We start from the raw sequence: 22,482 nt of genomic DNA, 5'->3' as shown, positions 1-22,482 counted from the left end.
CCTTCCCTTCTTTGCCTTTTGCCTGGCTTAGCACTTTCTCAGCAAGTTCCGGGGGCACTGTGTCCTCAGGTCCTGAGAAGGGCTGGGGCATGTCGGGGCATTAAACAAGCTGTGAAAGCACTCTGGAGGAAAAGGGAGGCTCCTCTGCATTTCCCTTTCCTGCAGGCCTGCCCTGGTTTTTCATGATGTCATCCATTCATCATTGTGAGCTGATTGGCGGTCCCAGGCCTTGGCCAAGGAGGGAAGAGAGAGATCCCAGGACAAACGCGCAGCAGGCCCCTGAGCATGTGCGGAAATGTTGTCATCAGTTCCACAGAGAAAGACTTGGAGGAAACCAAAGAAGACAGTAAAAGTCACCAGATCGTATCCAACCGTCCCTTCCCTGAATGTCTGGGAAGAATTCAGGGGCCTCTTTCCTGTGGATGGGGAACCAGATCCTGGAGTGGGCCTGGGTGTGGAGGAGGGACTGCTCTGCCAGATGGTTCATTCTCCAGAATTCAACCTATTTCCTGAATCAGTGGTGTTTGAAAGCAACTTTGTCCAGGTACTCTTGGGCGGCTCAGAATGGCACTCCTTGATTCTTCTAAATCTGTTCCCACGTCTGTCCCTGGAACTGGAGAGGAGTGACAACTGAGGCAAAGAGAGGCACTGAAGGCAAGGCCACCCCCATCTGACCATGACTTTGCACAGCCCCAGACAGGTTTGCTCCTGAAGGCATTCTGGGGAGAGAGGTCAAGTGTTCTCTGCTCTGAGTGGAGGATTTGGTATCTGAATCCCACAATGTACTTCCTCCTCCAGGCTGTCAGCCCAAAGCAGACGAACAAAGAGGCAGTAAAATGAGGTGCCCTTTGAGAGTTTGGAATCAGAAACACTGATTGGTAAAAGAATAGGAGCTGGGTACCCAGAGAGATCTGGGCTCAGAGTCTAGTCCACTGACCTGTATACCCTGAATCCCAGTTTCCTCTACTGTTAAAGAGGAGGGCCTGACCTGGGTGTTCCATGCAAACATGGGAGGCAAAAGCCTTAGTACAATGGCACTCAGTGCATTTTTATTTCTTTTCCTGGGCCCTCCTCAGGCCAGATGGAACCCAAAATCAACAGAATGTGGGAGTTAAAGGACCTTACAGTGCAGAAATGGTGCAGGTGATAAAAGGGCTACTCAAAGAAAGGCAAAAGGGCAGGTTTTTCAAAGAAAAGCCAGGAAACAGTCTGGGGAGGATTCACAGAAGTGTGACACATGTGACTCCTGGGGTATTGTTCTTGTGGGCAATTGCAATACTAAGTAGTGTAAATACTATTACAGTTGTTTAACCAATATTGGTTAAAACTGTGGTTCTCAACAAGCAATGATTCTGCCCCCCACCACCAGGGGGCATTTGGCACTGTCTGAAGACATTCTGGGTTGTCACAATTTGGGGGAGGGGTGTGGAGGTTGCTACAGGCATCTATTGGGTAGAGGCCATGGATGCCACTAAACATCCTACAATGAACAAACAGGACAGGCCTCTCCCCCAAACAGAATTATGCAGCCCAAAATGTGAATAGTGCCGAGTAAGAAACTCTCACCCAAAACATACTGCAGCTTCTGCCAATGCTCAGACTGTTCTCCGGGTGGGGGCTGCTTTGCAGGTCAAAAAGGGCAGGAACTGGATAGACATCTACAAAGCCTCCAAGACCATGGCCCTTGGGGTGACCTCCTCCGTGCCTTGCCTGCCTCTTCCCAACATCCTCCTCATGGCCAGTGTCAAATGGCAGCAGGGGCAGAGCCAGACATGGAACAGACCATCTACGACCCCAAAGATCATCCTGAAGAGGTAAGCAACACGGATGGGAATGAAGGACAAGTAGAGTGACGTGTGAGCACAAAGCAGAGGCTGCTTGGTGAGTAAACTCAAGGTGGGAGAAAGCAGAGAAGTCATCAGCGGTGACATTAATTTTTTTAGGCAACAGTAACCCAAGACAGTGGGTGCACCAGGAGCATCAAGAACAAGTGGGGCAAAGGGGTTGGGAGCACAACGTGGACAGGAGTGGGGGCCCACTTTCCTTTTTCTCGCTGTAGTCACCGCTCTGAATTCTAGGGGTGATCTCTCCACTTTTGGCCAAGGGGCAAGGAAGCCAAGAGGCCTGGCAGATGAAGCATTGGTTGGGAGATGCAGGTTCTAGTCCCTGGTATGCAACAAACTAGACTCAAACATTTTTTGAGTCACGAGTTGACTTGCTGCATCTCAGTTTTCCTACTGGTAAAATGAATAGAAAGAACTAAGTCTCACTTGAAACTGTAACATATAGTGACATTCTGTTGCTCTGGGATGAAATAGCCCTTTTAGAGGCTTGAGCCTCTTCAAGTAATAGCTGTACGATATCTCAAGAATCTCTAGATATTCCCAGAAGTCCAGATAAACCCTTCATCGCTCTATGTTGCTTCAGTGATAAACCTCTCCGTTATGTTCTAGGCATAGCTCCAGCAAGTACAGCCAGTCCCAGCTGACAAGTTATTAAATCCAAAGCCAGCTCTTTGAACTTTAGTTCCTTTGGAAGAGTAATTGAGCCATTAAGGTCAATGAATGGACAAGCCGGACAGTGGGCCCAACTCTGAGGCAGAGGAGGCCAGCTGCCTTTGTGCTATCAAGACAGAAACTGGAAAACCCTATGATCCCAGCTACCTTACTCCCGGGCTGTCTCTCTCAAGAAGGATCCAGGGAATGCCAGCATGAGATTCTTGGCAGGATGAATGGAGGTTAAAATGCAGATTCCGGGGCTCCACCCCAGATCTTTTGAGTCTTAATCTTTGGGGGTGTCTTCAGGTGTTTGCATTTTAAACAAGCTCCCCAGGTGACTCTAATTTCCCCAAAACTTTGAGCACCACTATGCTAAGCATGTTCTCTTCCATCCCCTAAAGCCTCAGTCCCAGTGGAGATACTCCTCATTTTAATGAAGATAGGGTTGGGTCAGAAGCATTGGGGTTGTCAATGTGTTTCTTCCCTTGTGCCTTCAGGATTCTCCCATTGAAGTTTGTGGAGCTCCAGGTCTGTGACTGCCTTCAGCGCATCCTAAGGTTGAGGACAGTCACAGAGAAAATCTACTACTTAAGGCTCCACCCTGACCATCCTGAGACTGTCTTCTGCTTTTGGATACGACTGGTTCAAATTCTGCAGCAGGGCCTGTCCATCACCACCAAAGACCCTAGGATTCTTGTCACTCACTGCCTGGTATCCAAGAACGGCTGCAATCCCTCAGGAGACTCTAAGGTAAGTGGTCACCACTGCCACCTCCAGCCAAGGCCAGAGCTGAGCTGTAGAGCTCAGGTGAGCTGGTACAGGAGCACCCTGTGAAGGTGATCCTTGCCTTAAGCCTTTTAAAATCAACTTTATTGACTAAAATTTACCCATTATAAGCGTACAGCTCAACACTTTCAGTAAATGTATAGAGTTGTGCAACCTTCACAAAAACACAATTAGAGAACATTTCAATCACCCTAAAAATTTCCTTCATGCCCATTTGCAGTCATTCCCTGTTCCTGCTTGCTGCCCCAGGCAATCACTTGTCTGTTTTCAGTCTCTATTCATATTTCTGAGACGTTTCATCTACACTGAATCCTATAATTATAGTCTCTTGTGTCTGGCTTCCTTCATTTGGCATAATATTTTTCAAGTTCATCCATAGTCATAGCCTGGGGCCAACTCCATGGCAGAGTAACAGATTATCAATAATTCATTCCTTTTAATTGCTGAATAGTATTCCATTGTAAACTATATTCAATATCTTACAATAACCTTTAATAAAAAAACATGAAAATGAATATATACATGTGTATGCATGACTGGGACATTATGCTATACACCAGAAATTGACACATTGTAACTGACTATACTTCAATTAAAAAAAAAATTTAAAAATAAAATAAATGAACCAAAAAATAGTATTCCATTGTATAGATATACCACATTTTATTTATCTATTCATCAGTTGATGGACATTTGGATCATTTCCAGTTTGGGGCTATTATGAATAATGCTGCTACAAACATTTGTGTACAAGTTTTTATATAGATGTATGTTTTCATTTCTCTTGGGTAGATTCCAAGGATGAAATTGCTGGGTCATGTGGTAAATTTCTGTGTAAGCTAGCCAACTGTTTTCCAAAGTGTCTGTACCATTTTACATTCCCACCAGTAATGCATAAGGGTTTCAGTTTCTCCACATCCTCACCAACACTGGTATTGTCTATCTTTTTTATTAAAGTCATTCTAGTGGATATATAGTGTTTTTAATTAGGATTTCCTGAATGGCTAATGATGTCAAGCAACTTTTCATGGGCTTATTAGCCATTTATGTATCTTCTTTGGTGAAAGGTCTATTCAAATCTTTTGTCCATTTTTAAATTATTTTTTTCTTTTTGAGTTGTAAAAGTTCTTTGTATATCCTAGGTACATGTCCTTTATCAGATGTATAATCTGCAAATATTTTGTCCCAGTCTGAATTGTCTTTTCATTTTCTTAATAATATCTTTTGAGGAGCAAAAGTTTTAAATTTTGATGAAGTGCAACTTACCCATTTTTTCTTTTACGGATCAGGCTTCTGGTGTTATATCTAAAAACCCTTTGTTCATCCCAAAGTCACAAAGATGTTATCCTATATTTTCTTCTAGAATTTTTACAGACTTAGCTCATACATTTAGGTCTTTGATCCATTTTGGGGGTAGTATTTGTGTATGATGTGAGGTAAGGGTCTAAGTACTTTTTTGTTTTGTTTTGTTTTGGCATGTTGAGTATGCAGTTCTCCCAGCACCATTTGTCGAAAAGGCTATCTTTTCACCATTGAACTGTACTGGCATCTTTGCCAAAAATCAATTCACCATAAATGTAAAGGTTTCTGGCTTCTCAAATCTGTTCCATTGATCTGTTTGCCTATTCTTGTGGCAATATCACAATGTCTTGATTAATGTAGCTTTATAGTAAGTTTTGGAATTGGGTGATGTAAGTCTTCCAGTTGCTTTTGGTTTTTTTTTTTTTTCAAATTGTTTTGGCTATTCCAGATCCTTTGATTGTAAATTATAGGTTTAGCTTGTCAATTTATATGAGAAAAAGCCTTCTGGAATTTTGATAAGGACATGTTGAATTTACACATCAATTTGGGGAAAAATGCCATCTTGACAATATTGAGTCTTCCAATACATGTATATGGAATGTCTTTCCATTTATTTCAATCTTCTTTAATTTCCCTTGGCAATGTTTTGTAGCTTTTAGTATACAAGTTCTGCACTTCTTTTGTTAAATTTACTCCTAAGTATTTGATTGTTGATATTATTGTGAGTGGAATTGTGTTTTCTTAATTTAATGTTTCCATTATTCAGTGAAAATATATACAAATACAACTGATTTTTGTCTATTAATCATGTTCATTAGTTGTAGTTTTTGTAGATTTCTTGGAATTTTCTACATATATACATACATTCATGACATCTGAAAATAAAGACAGTTTAACTTCATTTCCAGTTTGGATCCACTTGTTTGTTTATTGCCTTGTTGCATTAGTTAGAACCTTCAGAACAATGTTTAATAGAAGTGGGAAAAGCAGACATCAGTGCCTCATTCCTGATATTAGGGGGAAAACATTCAGTCTTTCATTAAGTATGATGCTTGCCTTGGGATTTTTGTAGATGCCCTTTTAGCAGGTTGAGGAAGTCCCCTTCTATTCCTTGTTTATTGAGATATTTTATCATGAGTGCATATTAGATTTTGCCAAATACTTTTTCTGCATCTACTGAGATCATCATATAGTTTGCCCTTTATTCTATTAAGACAGTATATCACATTAACTGATTTTTAGATATTAAACCAACCTTGTGATCCTGCAATAAATTCCATTTATATAATCCTTTTTTTATGGTACTAGATTTGGTTTGCTAGCATTTTCTTAAGGAGTTTTGCTTCTATGTTCATTAGAGGACATAGTCTGTGGTTTTCTTGTGATAGCCTGGCTTTGGTATCAGAGTAATACTAGCCTAATTGAGTAATTTGGTACTTGTTCCCTCCTCTATTTCTGAGTTTGTAAAGAATTGGTATTTTACTGCTTCTTTAAATATTTGATAGAATTTAGAGAAACCACCTGAGACTTTTGACCCAGGCGTTGAGTGTGATGAACACAAGCTTGACTTGAACTACAAGATAAACTCGATGAAGGCTTGGGATTTTTATCAATCTTCTTCACTGCGATTCCCCAGCACCTGGCACATAGTTGATATTCAATAAATATTGAATGAGTATGAACAGTGTGCACAATTGGAGCATCTTTGGGGCATCACAGGCAACAGGAAAATAAGCAGTTTTACCTTGGCATAAAAAGCAGCTCATTATAGGATATTTCTTAGAGAAATTAATTTGTAAAACTTTAAATTCCTACAATAAATATTTAATTCCCCCTCCATTTTAATGTAAAACCAAGTATCACAAGCTTTATTAAAGTTTATATTAATAGACTACTTGATAATATTTTAAGGTATGTTAATAAGAATAGCTTATCTTCTAAATTATGTTTAAAGTATTTAATGATGATATTATCCTTAGGCCACCAAAGCTTTTTTTGTTTGTTTGTTTGTTTGTTTGCAGGCGGTAGGTAATCAGGTTATTTATTTATTAAGTGGCAGTACTGGGGATTGAACCCAGGACCTTGTGTACAAAGGACATTTATAACAGTACAGGGGTATAAACAAACAGATATGACCTCAGAATTGCCTCTCTAAGCATCTGGCATGACTCTGTCCAGTGGAACAGCTTAAGAGTTCTCACATTTTGGGGTCCAGATCATATTAGGAAAATGCAGAGACCCTAAGGCCGTAACCACCATTTGCTTTTTTTCCCCTCTAGTTAGTACAGAAGAAACTCCAAGCCTCCCAGCCCAGTGAGAGCCTCACGCAGCTGATGGCCAATGAGGAGAGTGAGGCCCTCTCTCGGATCTTTGCCGACTTGCACCAGCACAACCAGTTCAGGTACATGACTTAAATCCATGCAGCCTGACATCCGGTCCTGTGGCCCAGATGGTCTGTGCCGGGAGATCCAGAACCGAGTAACTTAGTTAATGGGCACAGGGAGGGTCATGAAATACTGCCCTTCAGTATCCAGTCTGTATCTTTGACTCAGGGCAGCCTTTTCATAGTCTCTGCGTAATCCCCCTTCTCCACCAGCACTGTGAGCTTGACTCAGAGGAGGAATTTTATTTAAAAAAAAAAAAAAGAAAGAAAGAAACATAACTTCTTCAATATTAATCATAAATTAGTAACTGGTAGAAAAGTAAAATCTAACTTCTAACCAAATTCCTCATCCTACAGAGAAACAACCAACACGTTGTTTAAAACATTGTCTATCATGAGGTTCCTTTACCTACTTACCTGGCCTCTGATTGAACTTCATGGAGCTTCTGTGGTCATTTTCTTAAAAATGTTTTCTGGAAAGCTCGCTTGTGCAGGTCTGTCTTCTCCATGCCTGCGGAAATGTCCCTGTAATGTACAGATGACGTCAGGTTGAATCTTAAGACTGGTTGGTATGAGAGAGACCAGAATCAAGAGCACTTAGACCCCGGGGCACCACAGATAAAGTGGGAACTGGGGGCCCTAGGGAACTTGATTTGTGGTGTCACAAAAAAGGGAGAACAGAAATAAATTAGTAAATGCACCAGAAGAGAAAAATGAGGTGTCAGAGAGAAGGAGATTTTTGTCATAACAGGGACAACCAACTCAGACACAGAACGACAACAAGTTAAGAAAGGTTTCTTTGTGAATGCTGGAAATAAAGTAAAAACCAGGAGAGCTCAGAGGACGCGATCTCTCCTAGTGGGTAAGAGCTCACACAGACCTGAGCCCAAGCCACTGCTGTATGAGCCCTTGGGCACACCTGGCACATTGCTTAACTTCACTGGGCCTCAGTGTTCAGGTCTGTAAAATAGAAATTACATAGTGCCAACCTCATCCAGAGTGTCAGGATTAAATAAACTCTTATGCATCAAGTGCTTGGCCTATCCTCGGCAGATATAAGTAAACTCTCAATGCATATAAATTTGTATTATTAATTCTAACTTGGACTGGAAGTAGAAAAGTGTTAACACAAGAAAAAGACTTGTGAGTTGCCTGCTGTTACAGAATTTATATTGGGTCTGGGGAGAGGGAAGGGGCAAGATTGAGGCAGATAAAGAGGTACAAATTATCAAGCATAAAATAAGCTACAAGGATGTATTGTACAAAATGGGGAATATAGCCAATATTTTATAATAATATAAATGGACTATAACCTTTAAAATTGTATACTGTATACCTGTAATATATAACATTGTACATCAACTATACTTCAATGTAAAAAATATGATACTGTAAAATAAATACATAAATTTTTTAAAAAGCTAAAGCTGTAAACTGTTCATAGAAATAATTTACATATATGTAAGTTTTTTAAAAGTACAGTATATTGTATATATGTATTTACATGCAATATATTGTATACGTGCAGTCAAATTGTATCAATTTTACCTAATAAAACTGAAAAAGAAAAAAAAAGAAAAATATTTATGCTGGGATCATCACTCTGTATGTCATATAGAGAGATCCGTAATGAAGAAATTTCAGGGTAAGATGTCACATTGCTCAGCTGGAGAGCCCTGGACTTGGATAGAGCAAGATATTTTGAAGCAACTTTTTGACTAAATCAAAATGTTAAATCATAGATTTTCTTTATTACTCTGGGAAGGATGACTTCTGTTTATATCTCATTGGCTGCAATGCAGTCACATGACGGCACCCGGCTGCAGGGGAGGCTGGGAAATGCATCCTCCATTCTGCAGAGCCAGGGGCCCAACACAAGGTTAGATGCTCTGCCCCAGAGGGAGAAGGGAAGAAGGGATACTAGGCAATCTCTGGCACAGACAGCTTTTAATATCTCCAGAAGGTCAGAGGAGTCAAATACCTGAAGGAGAAACACAAGCTAGCCAGATTAAGGGTGAAGAAAGCTTGGAGGGTAAGGGAAAAAAATGAGTATAATGCTGAGGCTTCGCCTTGAGAAAGAAGCTTGGTGAGTTTAGAGAAAGGGAAGAAAAGCCAGTGGGGAAGTGGGGGTGGTGGTAGAAGGACACAAGTGGAAGTGGGCAAGGACCAAGCCAGGCAGGACCTGGGAAGCTACGCGGATGGATTTAGACTTCACGTGTAATGGGAGCCTTAGCAGCATTTTTAACAGGGAAGTGACGTGATCCAATTTACATTTTAAAAAGGTCATGCTAGCTGTTGCAGCGACAGTGATTTGAAGAGAGGGAGGGTAGGTGTGGAGAGACCAGCCAGGAAGCTATGGTAACCGAGTCTGGGCTGCCATGTACAAAATGGATCAGAGGAACGCGAGAAAAACAGGGAACATTTCATTTTTGCTTCCCTGTCTCAATAATTGCTTTGTACATTTAGTTTCTCCTTTTTAACTTCCCAGAAGGAAGCCCTGAGTGGTGATTTTTCTTCTCATTTAGGCAGGTTCTATTCTGGTTGCAGCTTTAGCCATTTTTGCACATTGGCAACAATGTGCAACTGACAGCAAATAAAATAAATGGCTGAGACGCAGGACCAAACAGATGGAGTCACGCCCACTCCACCTCAGCAAAATCAGCAGTATGGGTTCTGCTCCCCAAACCCCACCCCACCCCACCTCCCCTTCCCTACTTTTTTTCTTTTGGTATTTTAAGATGTGTCACACCCACCCAATATAGCCACTGCTTGCCTTTTTCATATTTATATCTGCCTCTAAAGCTTTTTTTGCATCAGAAAAAAATATAACTAGAAACAAGTTTTGAAATGAGAGTTTCATGCTCCCTTCTTTTCCTTTTGACCTTCATTTCCTTGATCCAGAAATGGCTGGAGCTCCAGGAGCAGCAAAAAGACAGAGACCAAAAAGGACAGCTCAGGTAAGGGAGGGCACAAGGCCCCCTTGTCTCGGAGACCTTTCTGCCCTGCAGATGTAGGAATAGGATCCCCTCCAGCTTTCCATCCCAGCTCTCCTGGTGCTGTCAGGATCGCCTTTGTCCTTCTGCACTTAGTTTGAGTTCCTCTGGGATGTTTGGCCACCATAGTCAATTTGGCACCAAATCCTACCAAGTTCTTTCTTTGAAATGTTTCTTATATTCTTTACTTCATTTCTACTCCCACAGATCCTACCCTAGTCCACCTTAGCACTTCTTGCCTGGACCACCGCAGTGATCTTCTGCTAGTTGGTTCATTCATTCATTCATTCAATCAATCATTCATTCAAAAACAAGTATGGAGCACTTGGTAAATGCCAAACACTGTTGAAGGCTGTGGAGTCACAGTGAAAATACAGTACCCCCTTCAATTGGTTTATAATTTGGTGGAGTCAGATGGGTAAATCCCAAAATTACAGAACCTCTCCTTCCAGGCAACATTCAAAGCTCATGACTGGTGTGTCACAGGAGCACAAAGACAGGGCTCCCTCACTCCTCCCAGAAAGTGGTCCAGGAAGGCCTGGAGTCTGAGCTGAGTCACAGAGGATGAGTACAAGTGGGCTGGCCAAAGTGGATGAAGCAGGGATTCTAAGAAGAGACACAGAGTCTGTGTGAGACAGCATGACACACTCTGGAGACAGCAGCCAATTCCCTATTTATTTCCAGGTTCTAGTGTACCCCAAATCTATTCATTTGGGCATGCATGACCCTGCATGAACTTTCCCCCTCTTACCATCTCGTCTGATCACTTTCTCCTCCTCTTCTCCAGCCCAAGTCTTCTGCTCTGGTCAAACCTTAGCTAGCTACCCTTCCCCATGCCTTACTCACCTACCTCTGCCCCATTCCTGCTGATGCCTCGCTAAATCCTACTAACCTCTGAGGTACATTCAACACCTTCCTACCCAGATGAATCTTTCCTTGCTCATAACCTTTCTTACATTATTCCGTAATTGTTTCATAGGGTTCAGTCTTATTTCTTCAACCAAACTTAATTTTTTTCATGCCCCTGAATTATCTACAGTGGCAGGCACAGGGCTGGGAGCACAATAGGAACTCCATAAATATTCATGCACCACACCACTAATAAATTGTTCCTCCAAACTGGAGGAGGAGGCAGCCAGAATATCATGTTCTAGTTAGAGATTTAGAGGAATGTGTAGACCCCAAGGGAGCTGTACCAAGTTTTATCGAAACCAGGGATTGCAACTCAAACATCTGCAGGTAGTATAAATGAGTAAAGAGTCTAGGTATCATAGACATAAGAATGGTTGACTTTTCTCTCAACTCTGTTATTAAGTGAAACAACAGCTGGGCTGACACTTGGTTTCAGCATTGAGACAGTATGGAGTGCTGAAGACAGTGGCAGTGAGAAAGTGAACGCTTCAATTAAAGCTTCAGTTAATTGTTGCCATGCTAGAACACAGGCCTGGTGTTGACAGATACTCTGATTTTTCAAGGAAAACCAAAAATCTGGATTTTTATGTGACACACTTCCCCCCGTTTCATAAAAAACTAAAGTACAGGGGGAGGGGTATAGCTCAGTGGTAGAGTGCATGCTTAGCATGCACGAGGTCCTGGGTTCAATCCCCAGTACCTCCATTAAAACAAATAAACAAACAGACAAAAACCTAAAGTACAGCACAGGCCAACACTTATTGGGCAAACAAAACATATCTATAGACCAAAGTCAGCCTGGAGGCTGGCAGTTCAGAGCCCCTGTTCTAAACGGTGAGTAGAGCTGATTACTGGCCCACATTTTCTCCAGGTCTATAAATGCTTTCTCATGTAATGTGACTGCTAACACAATGGTGATTCATTAATGTTTTTACACATACATGCAAACACGCTTACACTCAAGACATATCCCATGCGATTAGGATTGAAGAAGTAGAAATAGAGAATATTTCAAATATTCTAGGGCTTGAGAGAACAGCTAGAATTTCAGACTCAGGATATCTGTGTCATGGAAACTATCACTTCCAGATGTCCATAGGCCGATTTCAATTAATCATCCTGGGATAGCCTCAGGACCCTGCTCTTTCCTTAGGGGGAGCTAAAGGAACCCCTCTTTTCTCTTTGGGCCTGGGTGGTGTACCCTTTCAGTTTGGAAGGACAGTCACACCCCAACCCCTTGGAACTTTTGGATGGCAAGAGAGAGAGAGCTACATTTGGAAAAGCCAGCATCCCCAAGCTTACCTATGTGGTTGAACCTTTCAATTCCCCGTCAGTGGGTGGTGTGATCTGTTGCAGTGGTGCCCAAACTTTAATGTGCAAATGATCCCCTGGGGATCCTGTTAATATGCAGATTCTGGTTCAGTGGGTCTGGGTGGACCTGAGACTACATTTCTCACAAACTCTAGGTGATGCCAAAGCTGCTGGGCTGTGAGCCAGCCACCCTTCAAGCTGCTGAAGTCAAATGGTCCAAGAACAACTTCTGGCTTCAGGCCATCTGAATTCAAGGCCATTGCCAGTGCAGCTAGTTGAATCTCCTGGGAAAATTCACTCGGTTAACCTCTCCAAGCCATGGTGGAGACCCTCCTTTTACTGGTACTACCTTGTTCACATGATGTAGTGGTAAAAACATGGGCTCTGTTGCCTGGCTATCTGGCTTTGAATTCTGGCCCTGCCTGCTCATTATGTGACCATGGTTAAGAGACTTAACCTTGCTGGGCCTCAGATTTCTCAAGCATTGAATGGGGACCATGGCAGCACTGACCTCTTGGGGTTGTTGTGAGGATTAAAAGGGCATTAATGTGTGTAATTGTTTGGAACAGTGCCTGGCCCATAATAAGCACCTCACAAAGGCTGGCTGAAATCTGTGAGAGTGCACTGTCAATTAAAGTACAAACAAATGCATTCCCTTTTCTGACCTAGAGAAAAACAGTCCCAGTGAAGACTCCATTCCTTGCACCCTCGACCTCAGTTGGAGGAATTCATTCACCTGTGGAGAGTGGGAAAGAGAGAACCCCTCTGGGCCGCAGCCCCTCTCACTTCTCAGCACTCTGGCAGCCTCTACGGGGCCACAGCTGGCCCCACTTATAGGTACGGTGATGGGATTAATCCAGCTGCCTTCCTGGGACAGGCCTGGGATTCCACCTCAGGCCTGGGTTCAGGTCCCAGAGTCCTGGGCGTGACTCCAGGAGGCTGCGGGGTGGGAGTGGGGGGCCAGCCACAGCCACCTCAACCCTCTTTCTTCCTGCCCTGTTCTTCTCTCCCTCCAACTAGGCTGAGTGAAAGCCTAGGTGTGGCACCTTCGAAGCCACCAGAGGCCCCTTGGGCATTCCTGTAAGGGACAGAGTGACTAGCTGTTGTCACTAGAGCTGCCTTCTCCCTGCTGGGTGGGAGGCATGAGGAGCTGCCTCTGCAGAGGTGGGGAGCTCCTTGTCCTTTCCAGAGCTCTTAGGGAGGCCTAACCTTTTGCTGTAAAGAGTGAGAAGGAGCTAGGCCAGGAGGGATGGGGTAGGGGTCAACCTTCTCTGGGGCCCAGCCCTTATCTTTCCAGCTCCAAGCCTCATCCATCCATCCATGTGCTCATTTAACAGTCATTCATCAAGTACTTCCTATGTGCCTCTGTCTGACCGGAGCTAGATCCTTAAAGAAGGTAGAAGTGGTTTATGTTGTCTAGAGTACAATATTATCAATAAACCACTAACTCTTACAAGTTACCTATTTTTAATGGTTAACAATGTAAAAAAAATTGACAGAAGTATCTAGGTGCCCACGGAAGAGCTTTTAAGGGATGTTCCATTTTATTGAATATTTTTCTCTCCAACACTAACAGGAAGTTTTATTTGAGCCACCCTTTCACATGGGGGGAAATCTCTGCAGCCCTGACCAACGCCACTCTGCAGCATTCAGCTTTCTGAGGGACTCTAGCTGGATGCAGGGGAAGAGAAAGCTGCAACTAAGGAAAAACTAGAATCATCTCACCCTGACAGCAGAGCCTTTCCTTGGAGAACCACTTGGGAGCATGGCTCCCGGATGAGAAACTTCATTCCAGCATCATTCCAGCACAGAACTTCGAACTTCATGTCCTCACCTCCACACATCACCACAGCGCACCTCCATTACACCTCCAGGGAGGCCACAAGAAGACGTGCTTTCAGAAGGGCCAGGACCAAGAGGAGGCAAGAAGGAAAGAAACAGAAACAGGACCAGAGGAGAGGTGGAAGAGAACAAATTGGAGGTGAAAAGGAAGGTGGAAGGAGGGAGTCAGAGAAGAGAGGAGATGCTGAAAAGTGGTAACAGAAGGAAACAGAAGACAGGACAAGTACACCACTGAGCAATGCCTCACCAAGCTTCTATTTATCTAATTTAAAACTTGAAAGTAAGGCCACATACCAAAAGAGATATGTATTTTCTTCTCTGCTCAGACTACTCTGGACAAGGCTGAGGGACCAGAAATGAATTTTAGCCGAGGTCCTCTCCTTAAATTTCCCTTTTTGCCAACTTTTCTTGTTAGTCTCTTTTCTGATTCAAGCTTTAGACCATCTACCCCTTCCTTAGTGCATTCCCTAACTCGGACTTGCTAGCCCAGCCTTGCTGTTCCAAATGGAGGTTTCGGTTTGAGGCTGCAGAAAGTTTCCTTCAGGAGGTGGTAAGACAAGGTGTGTGTGGAAGGGGAGTTTCTCTTTTTGTGTTAAAACTTTCCGAGTTTGCTGTCATCCCAGACCTACAAACACTGGCTCAATTTCTTTGGCATATGACACCTCCTTGAAATGTTGACATACCTTGTTAGTGCTTTTGAAATTGAAGATTCCAAAAAGAGGAGACACAGGCTCAAAGCACAGGTAAATCAGAGGTTCAAGGCTCAAAGTATAGGTAAAATCAGGGGTTCACAAACTGAAATCATAGATTAATTGAGTCACTAAGGAGGGCCTGCCAGACCGCCCATGGACTGGCCTCTCTTTAACATGCACAATATTCACATTCAATAAAAACCAGACTATGAGTGTTTCAGAAAAGCTGCCCAACGTTTCAGTTGAAAAGCTTTCTTGGATGTCTTGCTTTAATTTAAGATATCCTAGGAGGGTCTTTTTTTTCCACTGAAGTGGTTTTCAGACTGAAATGGTTGGAGGGCTAAAAAGTAAGTTCCTGGATCACCTTGCTGTTGCCAAGGATGAGTTAGGTCCTAATTCCTGGTGATTCCAATATCCACATAGATGATCCTTCCCATACCCTGGCGACTGTTCCTTGAACTGCTGCCCAGCGATCCTGTCTTCCACCCTCAGCCACAGAGTCCCCTGATTTTACCCTGGAGTTTGTCATTAATAGCTGCACCCCACCCCCATTGTTCCTACTCTCCAACTCTACCACCTCCTATCTCTCTCTGAGTTCAGTAATCCTTCAACTCCACCAATCCTGCAATCTCTTGCTCCTTCTGGGTTTTCACTATCCCTCACTCTCCTCACATCCTCATTCCCATTCCCTCTAGCCTAGATTCCACAATCTGTCATGAGTATTATCACTCCCTTGCACGCACCCTCAGCACCTTCGTGTCTCTTCCACTTCATTCTGTGCACTGGCAACATCCAACTCTCCACCAACTCCAGGCTGCACCATGTTGCTAAACTTGCCTGGAGAAAACCACATGACATACTAACCAGTCTCACCTCAAAGTCATAATCTCAAGCCTCAAGAGGGTCTTTAATGTTGCCTGGAGATCATACTATGTTCCCTTCATCTGTTCTCTTTGCTGAATGGCTATTTTACACTTCCTCCCTCCTTAAACCCCCAGTGCTTCCTGATGATCCTGATTCCCATTTCGCTGAGAACGTAGTAGCAATGGAAAGGGAATTCCAAGGTCTCACCACATGTTTATCACTTATCTGGAGCCAGACAGGTAGATCTAGTTTCTCTCCTGGCCACTGTGGAAGAACTGTCTCGCCCTCAGCAAAGTCCAACTCTTCCCCTTCTGTACGGAGATGATCCCATCCCGTTTCATCTACTCAAGGACATTGCTCCAGCAACTTTGCCTCCTCTTCCCTACATCATCTATTTGATCATCTCTTCTGATCCTTCCCATGAGCAACAAACAAGCTGGTATTTCTCCTACACACAGTTATTTCTTCCACTTAAAAAAATAACAAAACAAAACCTCTCTTGGTCCCTCTCCCTACTCTGATGCTTTTTCTAGTAAACCCCCAATGGTTTCCAATATCTTGCTTCCCATTCTCTCTTGAACCTCTCCAGTAGGTTTTTGCACCCACTATCCCACCAAACCTGATCCTCACATTGCTAAAGCCAATGGCCAGTCAGTTTTCATCTCACTGTTAACAGCATGTGGCATATGTGATTTCTCCTGGAAACACTTCCTTCACCTGGCTTCTCGAACATTACACTCTCCTCCTCCACTGGCTTTTCTTCTCAGTTTCCTTTGCTGATTCATTCTCATCAACAACACACCACATGTACACATCATCTCCAAACACTAAAAATTTCCAGGACTCAGTCCTTGGGTCTCTTCTAATCAAAACTCATGGTTTTACCATGGTTTACACATATACCAATTACTCCCAATTTCATATCTCTAGACCGGAACACTATGAACTCCAACTGCCTAATTAACCTTTCCATTTGAATATCTAACAGACATCTCAACATGTCCCAAACTAATCCCTCAATATTAACCCTCAAGACTTGTTCCCTGCAAGGTCTTTTCTATCCTAGAAAATGGCAACTCCATTTTTCTACTGCTCAAAACCTTGGAGTCACCCTCGACTCCTCTCCACCCCAGTTCCAATCCATTAGGAAATCTTTTTAAAATACTTTCAAAATATATGCAGAATCTTACACTTCTCACTAATTCCATGGCTACCGCCCTGGACCAAGCCATCATCATCATCATCAATTGGATTGTTGCAAAAATCCTCTAAGTTGGTGGCTTGTTTCTAATCTTACCCCCTTCAGTCTAATGTGGCCCTTTAAAAATCTTAGGTCATGTCCCTTCTCTGCTCAAAAACTTCCAATATCTTCCCATATGTATTAAGGTAATTCTACCTCTGTAAAAGATAAGACCCAAATATCAATGACATAAAATAACCAATAGAAGTTCATTTCTTATTCACAAGAAAGTCCAAAAAGGGTGTTCCTTTCCAGTGAATGACTCTTTAACAGGACCCTGGGCCCCTTCCATATTGTGACTTGCCATCTGCACCACAGAGCTTCTAGGGTTGCCACAGAAAGAGAAAGAGCTTGGAGAAAGGCACATGGCAGGTTTGCATGGCCAGTACTGGAAGTAGTGGACATCATTTCTGCGTCTCTTCCCTTAGCCAGAGCTCAGTCACATGGCCACTCTGCAAGGAAGCCTGGGAAATGTAGTCTAGCTCTGTTCACAGGATGAAGAGGAAAGAGTTTGGTAACTAGTTAGCCTGTCTCTTCCACACCATTTCACTCATAGTAGAAGCTAAAGTCCTTACAATGGGCCAAAGGACCTTCATGGTGTCCCTCTCGCCTTTACCCCCATCCCTGCTACTATTTCCCTGACCTCATGTCCTCTACTCCCCTCAATTACTGCACTCCAGTCCCACTGGCTTCCTGCTGCAGTTCAAACACTCCAGGCAGGCTTTAGCTCAGGGCCTTTGCCCTTGCTCTTCCCTTTATCTGGGATGTTGTTCACACCACCTCCAGATGTTCACTCACATGTCATCATATTCATGAGCCTTCCCTGGCCACCTCTTTTAAGATTGCAACACTATTCCTGATAGTCCTACCACTCCCTTTTCTCCTTCCCTACCTTGTTTTATTCCATACTACCTATCATCAACCCTCATTCTATGTATTTTGCTTTTTTCTCTTATTTATTGGCCACCTAACAAGAATATAAGCACCATGAGAGAGTTTGGTCTACTTTCAATCATATTCCACTTCCCATGTAGGCACAAGCTTACAAACTTTCAGAAGACCCACAATTCCCAGTGCCTTCAGCTCAGGCTCCCCCACTACCCTCTTCTCCACCCCCTCCCCTTTTTTTACCTCCCTCATCCTCTACTTGGCCTAAGGATTTTCCTCCTACTCTGTCCCCCACTTGCCCTTGTTCTTGTTATATCTTTTGCTGAATAGTGCATTTGGGAATTTCTTAGTCCAGCCTGAGTCATACCTTCTTAGGAAACCCTTTCTGGCTACCACCATGGGTCACAGCCACACCTTATTCAAATTCCCAAAGCATTGGTTGTCAACCTCTCATCTTGATGTTTAAAGTAAACTAAGTTGCTTTGTATTTTATTCTGTCATGAGCATACAACTTTGTCTCAACTGGATTTTAAAATATTGAAGTTTTATGTGCTATGAATACCGTAGGTTTATAATCCACTTATGTTGCAAACACAGTAGCCCTCGTTTAATTTAATTTTAATTTGATGACTTGAAAATGAATGAATAAATTAGTAATTTCCTATATTCCTCTTAAATCAGGGACATGCAATGGGTTCCACCCATTCAGTTCACTTAACATGATTAAGCATTTACTTTGAACTAGGCAGTAAGCTCAGAGCTGTAGGTACAAAGATGAATAAACGCACAGCTGTACCCTTAGCTTAGAGGAGGACAAATGGATACGCAGCGTTTATACCAAAATTTGGCGAATTGTACTGACGATGCAAAATACTTTGAAGGCAAATAACGGAGGAATTACTATGCCTACAGGGGTCAGGAAAGGCTTCTAAATCTAACCTCTGAACCGAGATTTCTGTGAACCGGGACTTCTATTGTCATTCACAAGGCAGAGAATCTGGAAATCGCACTCACCCCTGGTGGAGGAGGTCGCTTGATAACAAAAGACTATAAAGATGTGGAAAGGCGAACTGTTAGGAAACACCCGAGATGATTGTGACCAGAGCACAAGATACATGAGAGGGAGTGGTGGGAGATGAAGCCGGAGCCAGAGAGTGAAGAGCCTCGGGTAGGATCTGGGCTGTAGCGCGGAAGGGAAAGGAGACGCTGGGATTGTTCAATACAGTTGGCGACTGATAGAGTCGGATTAATTCGGCCTCGGGTACTTGTGGGTAGGGTAATCTAAGAAGCCCCATGGAGGCCGAGTCAAGAACTGGGAACCGGGACGTGGCGGCCAGACAGCCGCGCCCACAAGCCACCAGGAGTAAGGGGCTGGGGCCCGCCAACCCCACAGGGCCGGGGACAAGGGTTGGGCGGGAATCCTGTCCACGCAACACGGCGCGCTCGCGGGGACGTGGCGCTTTCCAGCCAATCCCGACTACGTGGCTGTGGGACCAATGGCTGTCTGGGAAAGCTATGCGTCCGCTATAGGTTTGTTGATGATTGGTTCGGAGCTGCCGGCGAGGCGGATAGGGGCGGAGCGCGGAGCCGCTTCCGGTGGGGCGGTGCTCGTGCGCCGGAGCTGAGCCGGTGGGTGAGCGGCGGCCGCGGCACCCTGGGCTGTGGGCGCTACAAGGAAAGGTGAGTATTGCGGTGCACGGTCCCTCCGCCGCCGCCTCCTTTTTCACTTTCTTTTTGTCATTTGAGCCTAGTTCCTGGTGCGTCAGGGCCTCTTTGGCTTGGGGCCCCTGTATGCGCTAGCTCCGGGCTCCGGGGCCTGAGCCTGCTAACGACTGCCCGGCCTCCAGCGCGCAGCCTGGATCGGAGGCCGCCGCTCGCCTTCCGGCGCGCTCTGGAAAAGCGCCTGGGTCCCTGCGAACTCCGACTCCCGGCTTTCTGTCTTGTGTTGTACTGTTTTGTGCCTGGCTTGCCACGTCTTCTGTCCCTGGGCCCCGTCAGTCACCAAGTCCCTCGTCCTAAAGGGTCATTCTTGTTTGCCTCCTGAAGGTTGGAGGGCAGTCAGATAGCGTTATTGTTACAGCTCCCGGCCACTTCCCACACACCGGACTGCTTGTGTCCACCGGCCCCGCCCCAAGGCCACATCCCAAGAGGACGGTGCATCGGCCAAGGAAGTCGTGTTCGCTGACTTTGAGGGTGTAGAAGCAACGGGGAAAGAAAGCCTGAAGACACTGATTTTTTTTTTAACTCTTGATAATTTTAAAGAAAAGACAAATATTTCGAGTTTCCATGTTGGCTGCATGCTTCAGTCAGCGACAGAAAATAGTTTTAAAAGCTTCGTTAAGAAATTGCATTTTTACCCTGTTTTCTAGACCCAGACCCTACTTCTGATTTTTGGCATGCTGTGATCATAAGTAAATTTAATTCCCGACGGCTTCCCTGATTAAGAGTAGTGTGATTTGCCGTTCAGAAAGGTGCTTTTGCATCGAGGCAAAGCTCCGTAGGGCTCCTTCTAAAACTTTAGAGCCTTTCATCTGAATTCGAAAGTGTATAAAATCCCAGAAAAGTGTCTTTGAGAGTTGAATTGCATTCGCTTCCTGGTATGAACCATCAAGTCAACGTTAGTGAATCAGGAGTAAAATTTTTAATTTATTTTTGTAGCTGGGGGGTAAGAAACCATGGAATTTTTGATAAATTATTCTTTGCCATATAGTGGAAGTTGACACAAGACAAATGCGTATTTGTCCTCAATCAGTAGATTTAGTTTACCAGGTACCAAACCATGGTCATCACTGAAGAATTTACGTAATATAGTACAAGTGAGGGTCCAGAGATAACCTGTAAATTGTATTTGTGTGGAGAGAGGATGAATTTGCCTAGGCCTAATCTGAGATTTACAGTGATTCAGGGGTCTCCAGTATGAGTCTTTTGAGAATCACAGCTAGGAGAAACATGAGCTGATCAAGATGAATTGAGTATGCCTGAGTAGGTAGTACTCAGCTACAGCTTTGAAATCAACTCCTAGTCATAACTCTTAATATAGTTATTTGCTTCCGTTTGTCCAGTGATGTGTCAAAAGGTACTTACTGATGACATTGTACATACGTTACACCAGTACTGGAGATCAGTACATTGATTTTAGCACGCATTTTCTGTGTGTGTGGCACACACACAGTTGTGCCAGGGGTGTTGGAAGCACAAGGGTGTATAGCTAGGGATAGCCATTGGAGATGCTTGCTAGGGCATGAGGTCCTAGATCCTCTCTCTCTAGGAACCCTTAAATATGGGTGTTGTTGATATTATAATTTATGTATTAGGGTTAAAACAGCCTAAATAACACTTTTCTTGTTGCTGGCTGATGGCCAGATTCAGTAAGGGGAATTGGGTTGGGAAGCACAGGTGGTAGGCAGGAAGTATGTTGCTGCCAAGTACTGTCCAACTAATCCAGTAAAGTGTATTTGTAGATTAAAAGTGCAAAACACTGTTTTAGGGACTATAGAGGGGTATTAATTTATATTAGCTGAGATCCCTGCGTCCCAAAAATGTCCATCTGTAGAGGCGCTAAGGAGACAATTTAAGGTAGCCTATAATCATTATCGTGGAGTGGAACAAACAAGTTTTATAAAAGCTTAGAGGAATGTGTACAGATCACTTCCATCCAGAGTGATCATAGTAGATAGATCTTTTTATTTAGGGTTTTTTAATTATTTATTTATATTTGGCACTAAAGGAAGATTGAGCTAAAGTAACTGCCAAATTCCCAAGAATTTTATGCATCTTACACGTGCACAGAAAATTACAACTAGAAATCAAAACTCTTGTCCCTACATTTTACATAGCATTCCTATGGCAATTAATTATGTATTGAAGTTTTCATCAGCGAAAAGGAAACTTTCATTTTCCCAGGATTTCTAGAACTTTTTTCTTTAGGAAAATTTTTTGCTTTGTAACAAGAAAAAATTTAAGTGTGTACTGGGGTTCTTTGGTTATAGAACTAATAAAACCTAAATAATAGTTTATCATTTCAAAGCTCTTCTTCTACAGACAAATTTTGCACTTTTATATATTCAACTGTCTTATAAATGCCCTCAGTCACACAAGTAATTTAATTAGAATGTATTAGTGAACTAATGTTCCATTTTTGTTCCATCGCTAGAGTAACATTGAATAAGTAGTTTGTCATTATGACTTACCAAATCTGAAGGGTGACATTATTACTTTAATGTGATAATCCATTAGTGGTACTATGCTAAGGTCTGAAAGTGAGAATGTCAGGTAGATAACCAGATAGCTTTAATTCCTAGATTTTGTAACCTGAGCCTTAGTATAGTTAAATTGCCATCTGGCTCTTGCCCTCAATCCCCAATTGAAGTAGACACTTAAGCAATGAGATTCTGCTTTTGCTGCACTATAGAAGAATGCCTTTTGTTTTTTAACCCCCCTGAATATCCAGCTCAGAGAACTGGAATTTTACCACCACACCCATTTTCTCCCGCTATTTACATTGAGCAATGGGTCTTTGGTCATCCGGAATGACTGTGGGGTCATTTAGTGTTAATGTTTTTAAGAAGTTAAATTTAATCCAGACATCTAAATTTCCCTGAAACAACTTACTTTTAAGTGTTCTGTGACCAATGGATTTTTATTTTAAAAAGTGACTAAGAAGTAAGAGAGATAGGGGAAGAATTTAGATCTTTCAAGGAAATTTTTGAATGAGTAGAATATACTGATTCTTAAGGCTTATCATTGTTATTGAAAGAAATTCAAATTTATG

At 43.2% G+C, this 22,482-nt stretch overlaps 2 protein-coding genes across 3 annotated transcripts in view; both read left to right on the top strand.

Annotated features, from left to right (window-relative positions):
• The first annotated feature begins 207 nt into the window (after nt 1-207).
• Nucleotides 208-19,755, top strand: GARIN1B (golgi associated RAB2 interactor 1B). Its single transcript, XM_031454525.2, has 8 exons — nt 208-544; nt 1,630-1,814; nt 2,996-3,248; nt 6,866-6,987; nt 9,889-9,926; nt 12,855-13,027; nt 19,105-19,391; nt 19,512-19,755. The coding sequence occupies exons 1-8, from the start codon at nt 296-298 to the stop codon at nt 19,753-19,755; spliced, it is 1,551 nt and encodes a 516-aa protein (XP_031310385.2). The 5' UTR covers nt 208-295.
• Nucleotides 19,299-22,482, top strand: part of CALU (calumenin) — a 27,090-nt gene continuing 23,906 nt past the window's right edge. For both annotated transcript variants that reach the window (XM_010975636.3, XM_010975635.3), the window contains exon 1: nt 19,299-19,391. The gene's annotated coding sequence lies outside the window, so the exon portion shown is untranslated. The remainder of the gene's footprint in view (nt 19,392-22,482) is intronic.

Source organism: Camelus dromedarius, chromosome 7, assembly GCF_036321535.1.
Source record: "Camelus dromedarius isolate mCamDro1 chromosome 7, mCamDro1.pat, whole genome shotgun sequence".
In the NCBI taxonomy this organism is placed as follows: domain Eukaryota; kingdom Metazoa; phylum Chordata; class Mammalia; order Artiodactyla; family Camelidae; genus Camelus; species Camelus dromedarius.
The sequence above is the reverse complement of the archived record's forward strand: the minus strand, read 5'-3'. Positions and strand labels throughout refer to the sequence as shown.

Coding starts and splice junctions, on each gene's coding strand:
- GARIN1B (XM_031454525.2), top strand. CDS start 296: ATGTTGTCATCAGTTCCACAGAGAAAGACTTGGAGGAAACCAAAGAAG. Junction 1,815..2,995: donor CCAAAGATCATCCTGAAGAG/GTAAGCAACACG, acceptor TTGTGCCTTCAG/GATTCTCCCATTGAAGTTTG. Junction 6,988..9,888: donor CACCAGCACAACCAGTTCAG/GTACATGACTTA, acceptor CTGGAGCTCCAG/GAGCAGCAAAAAGACAGAGA.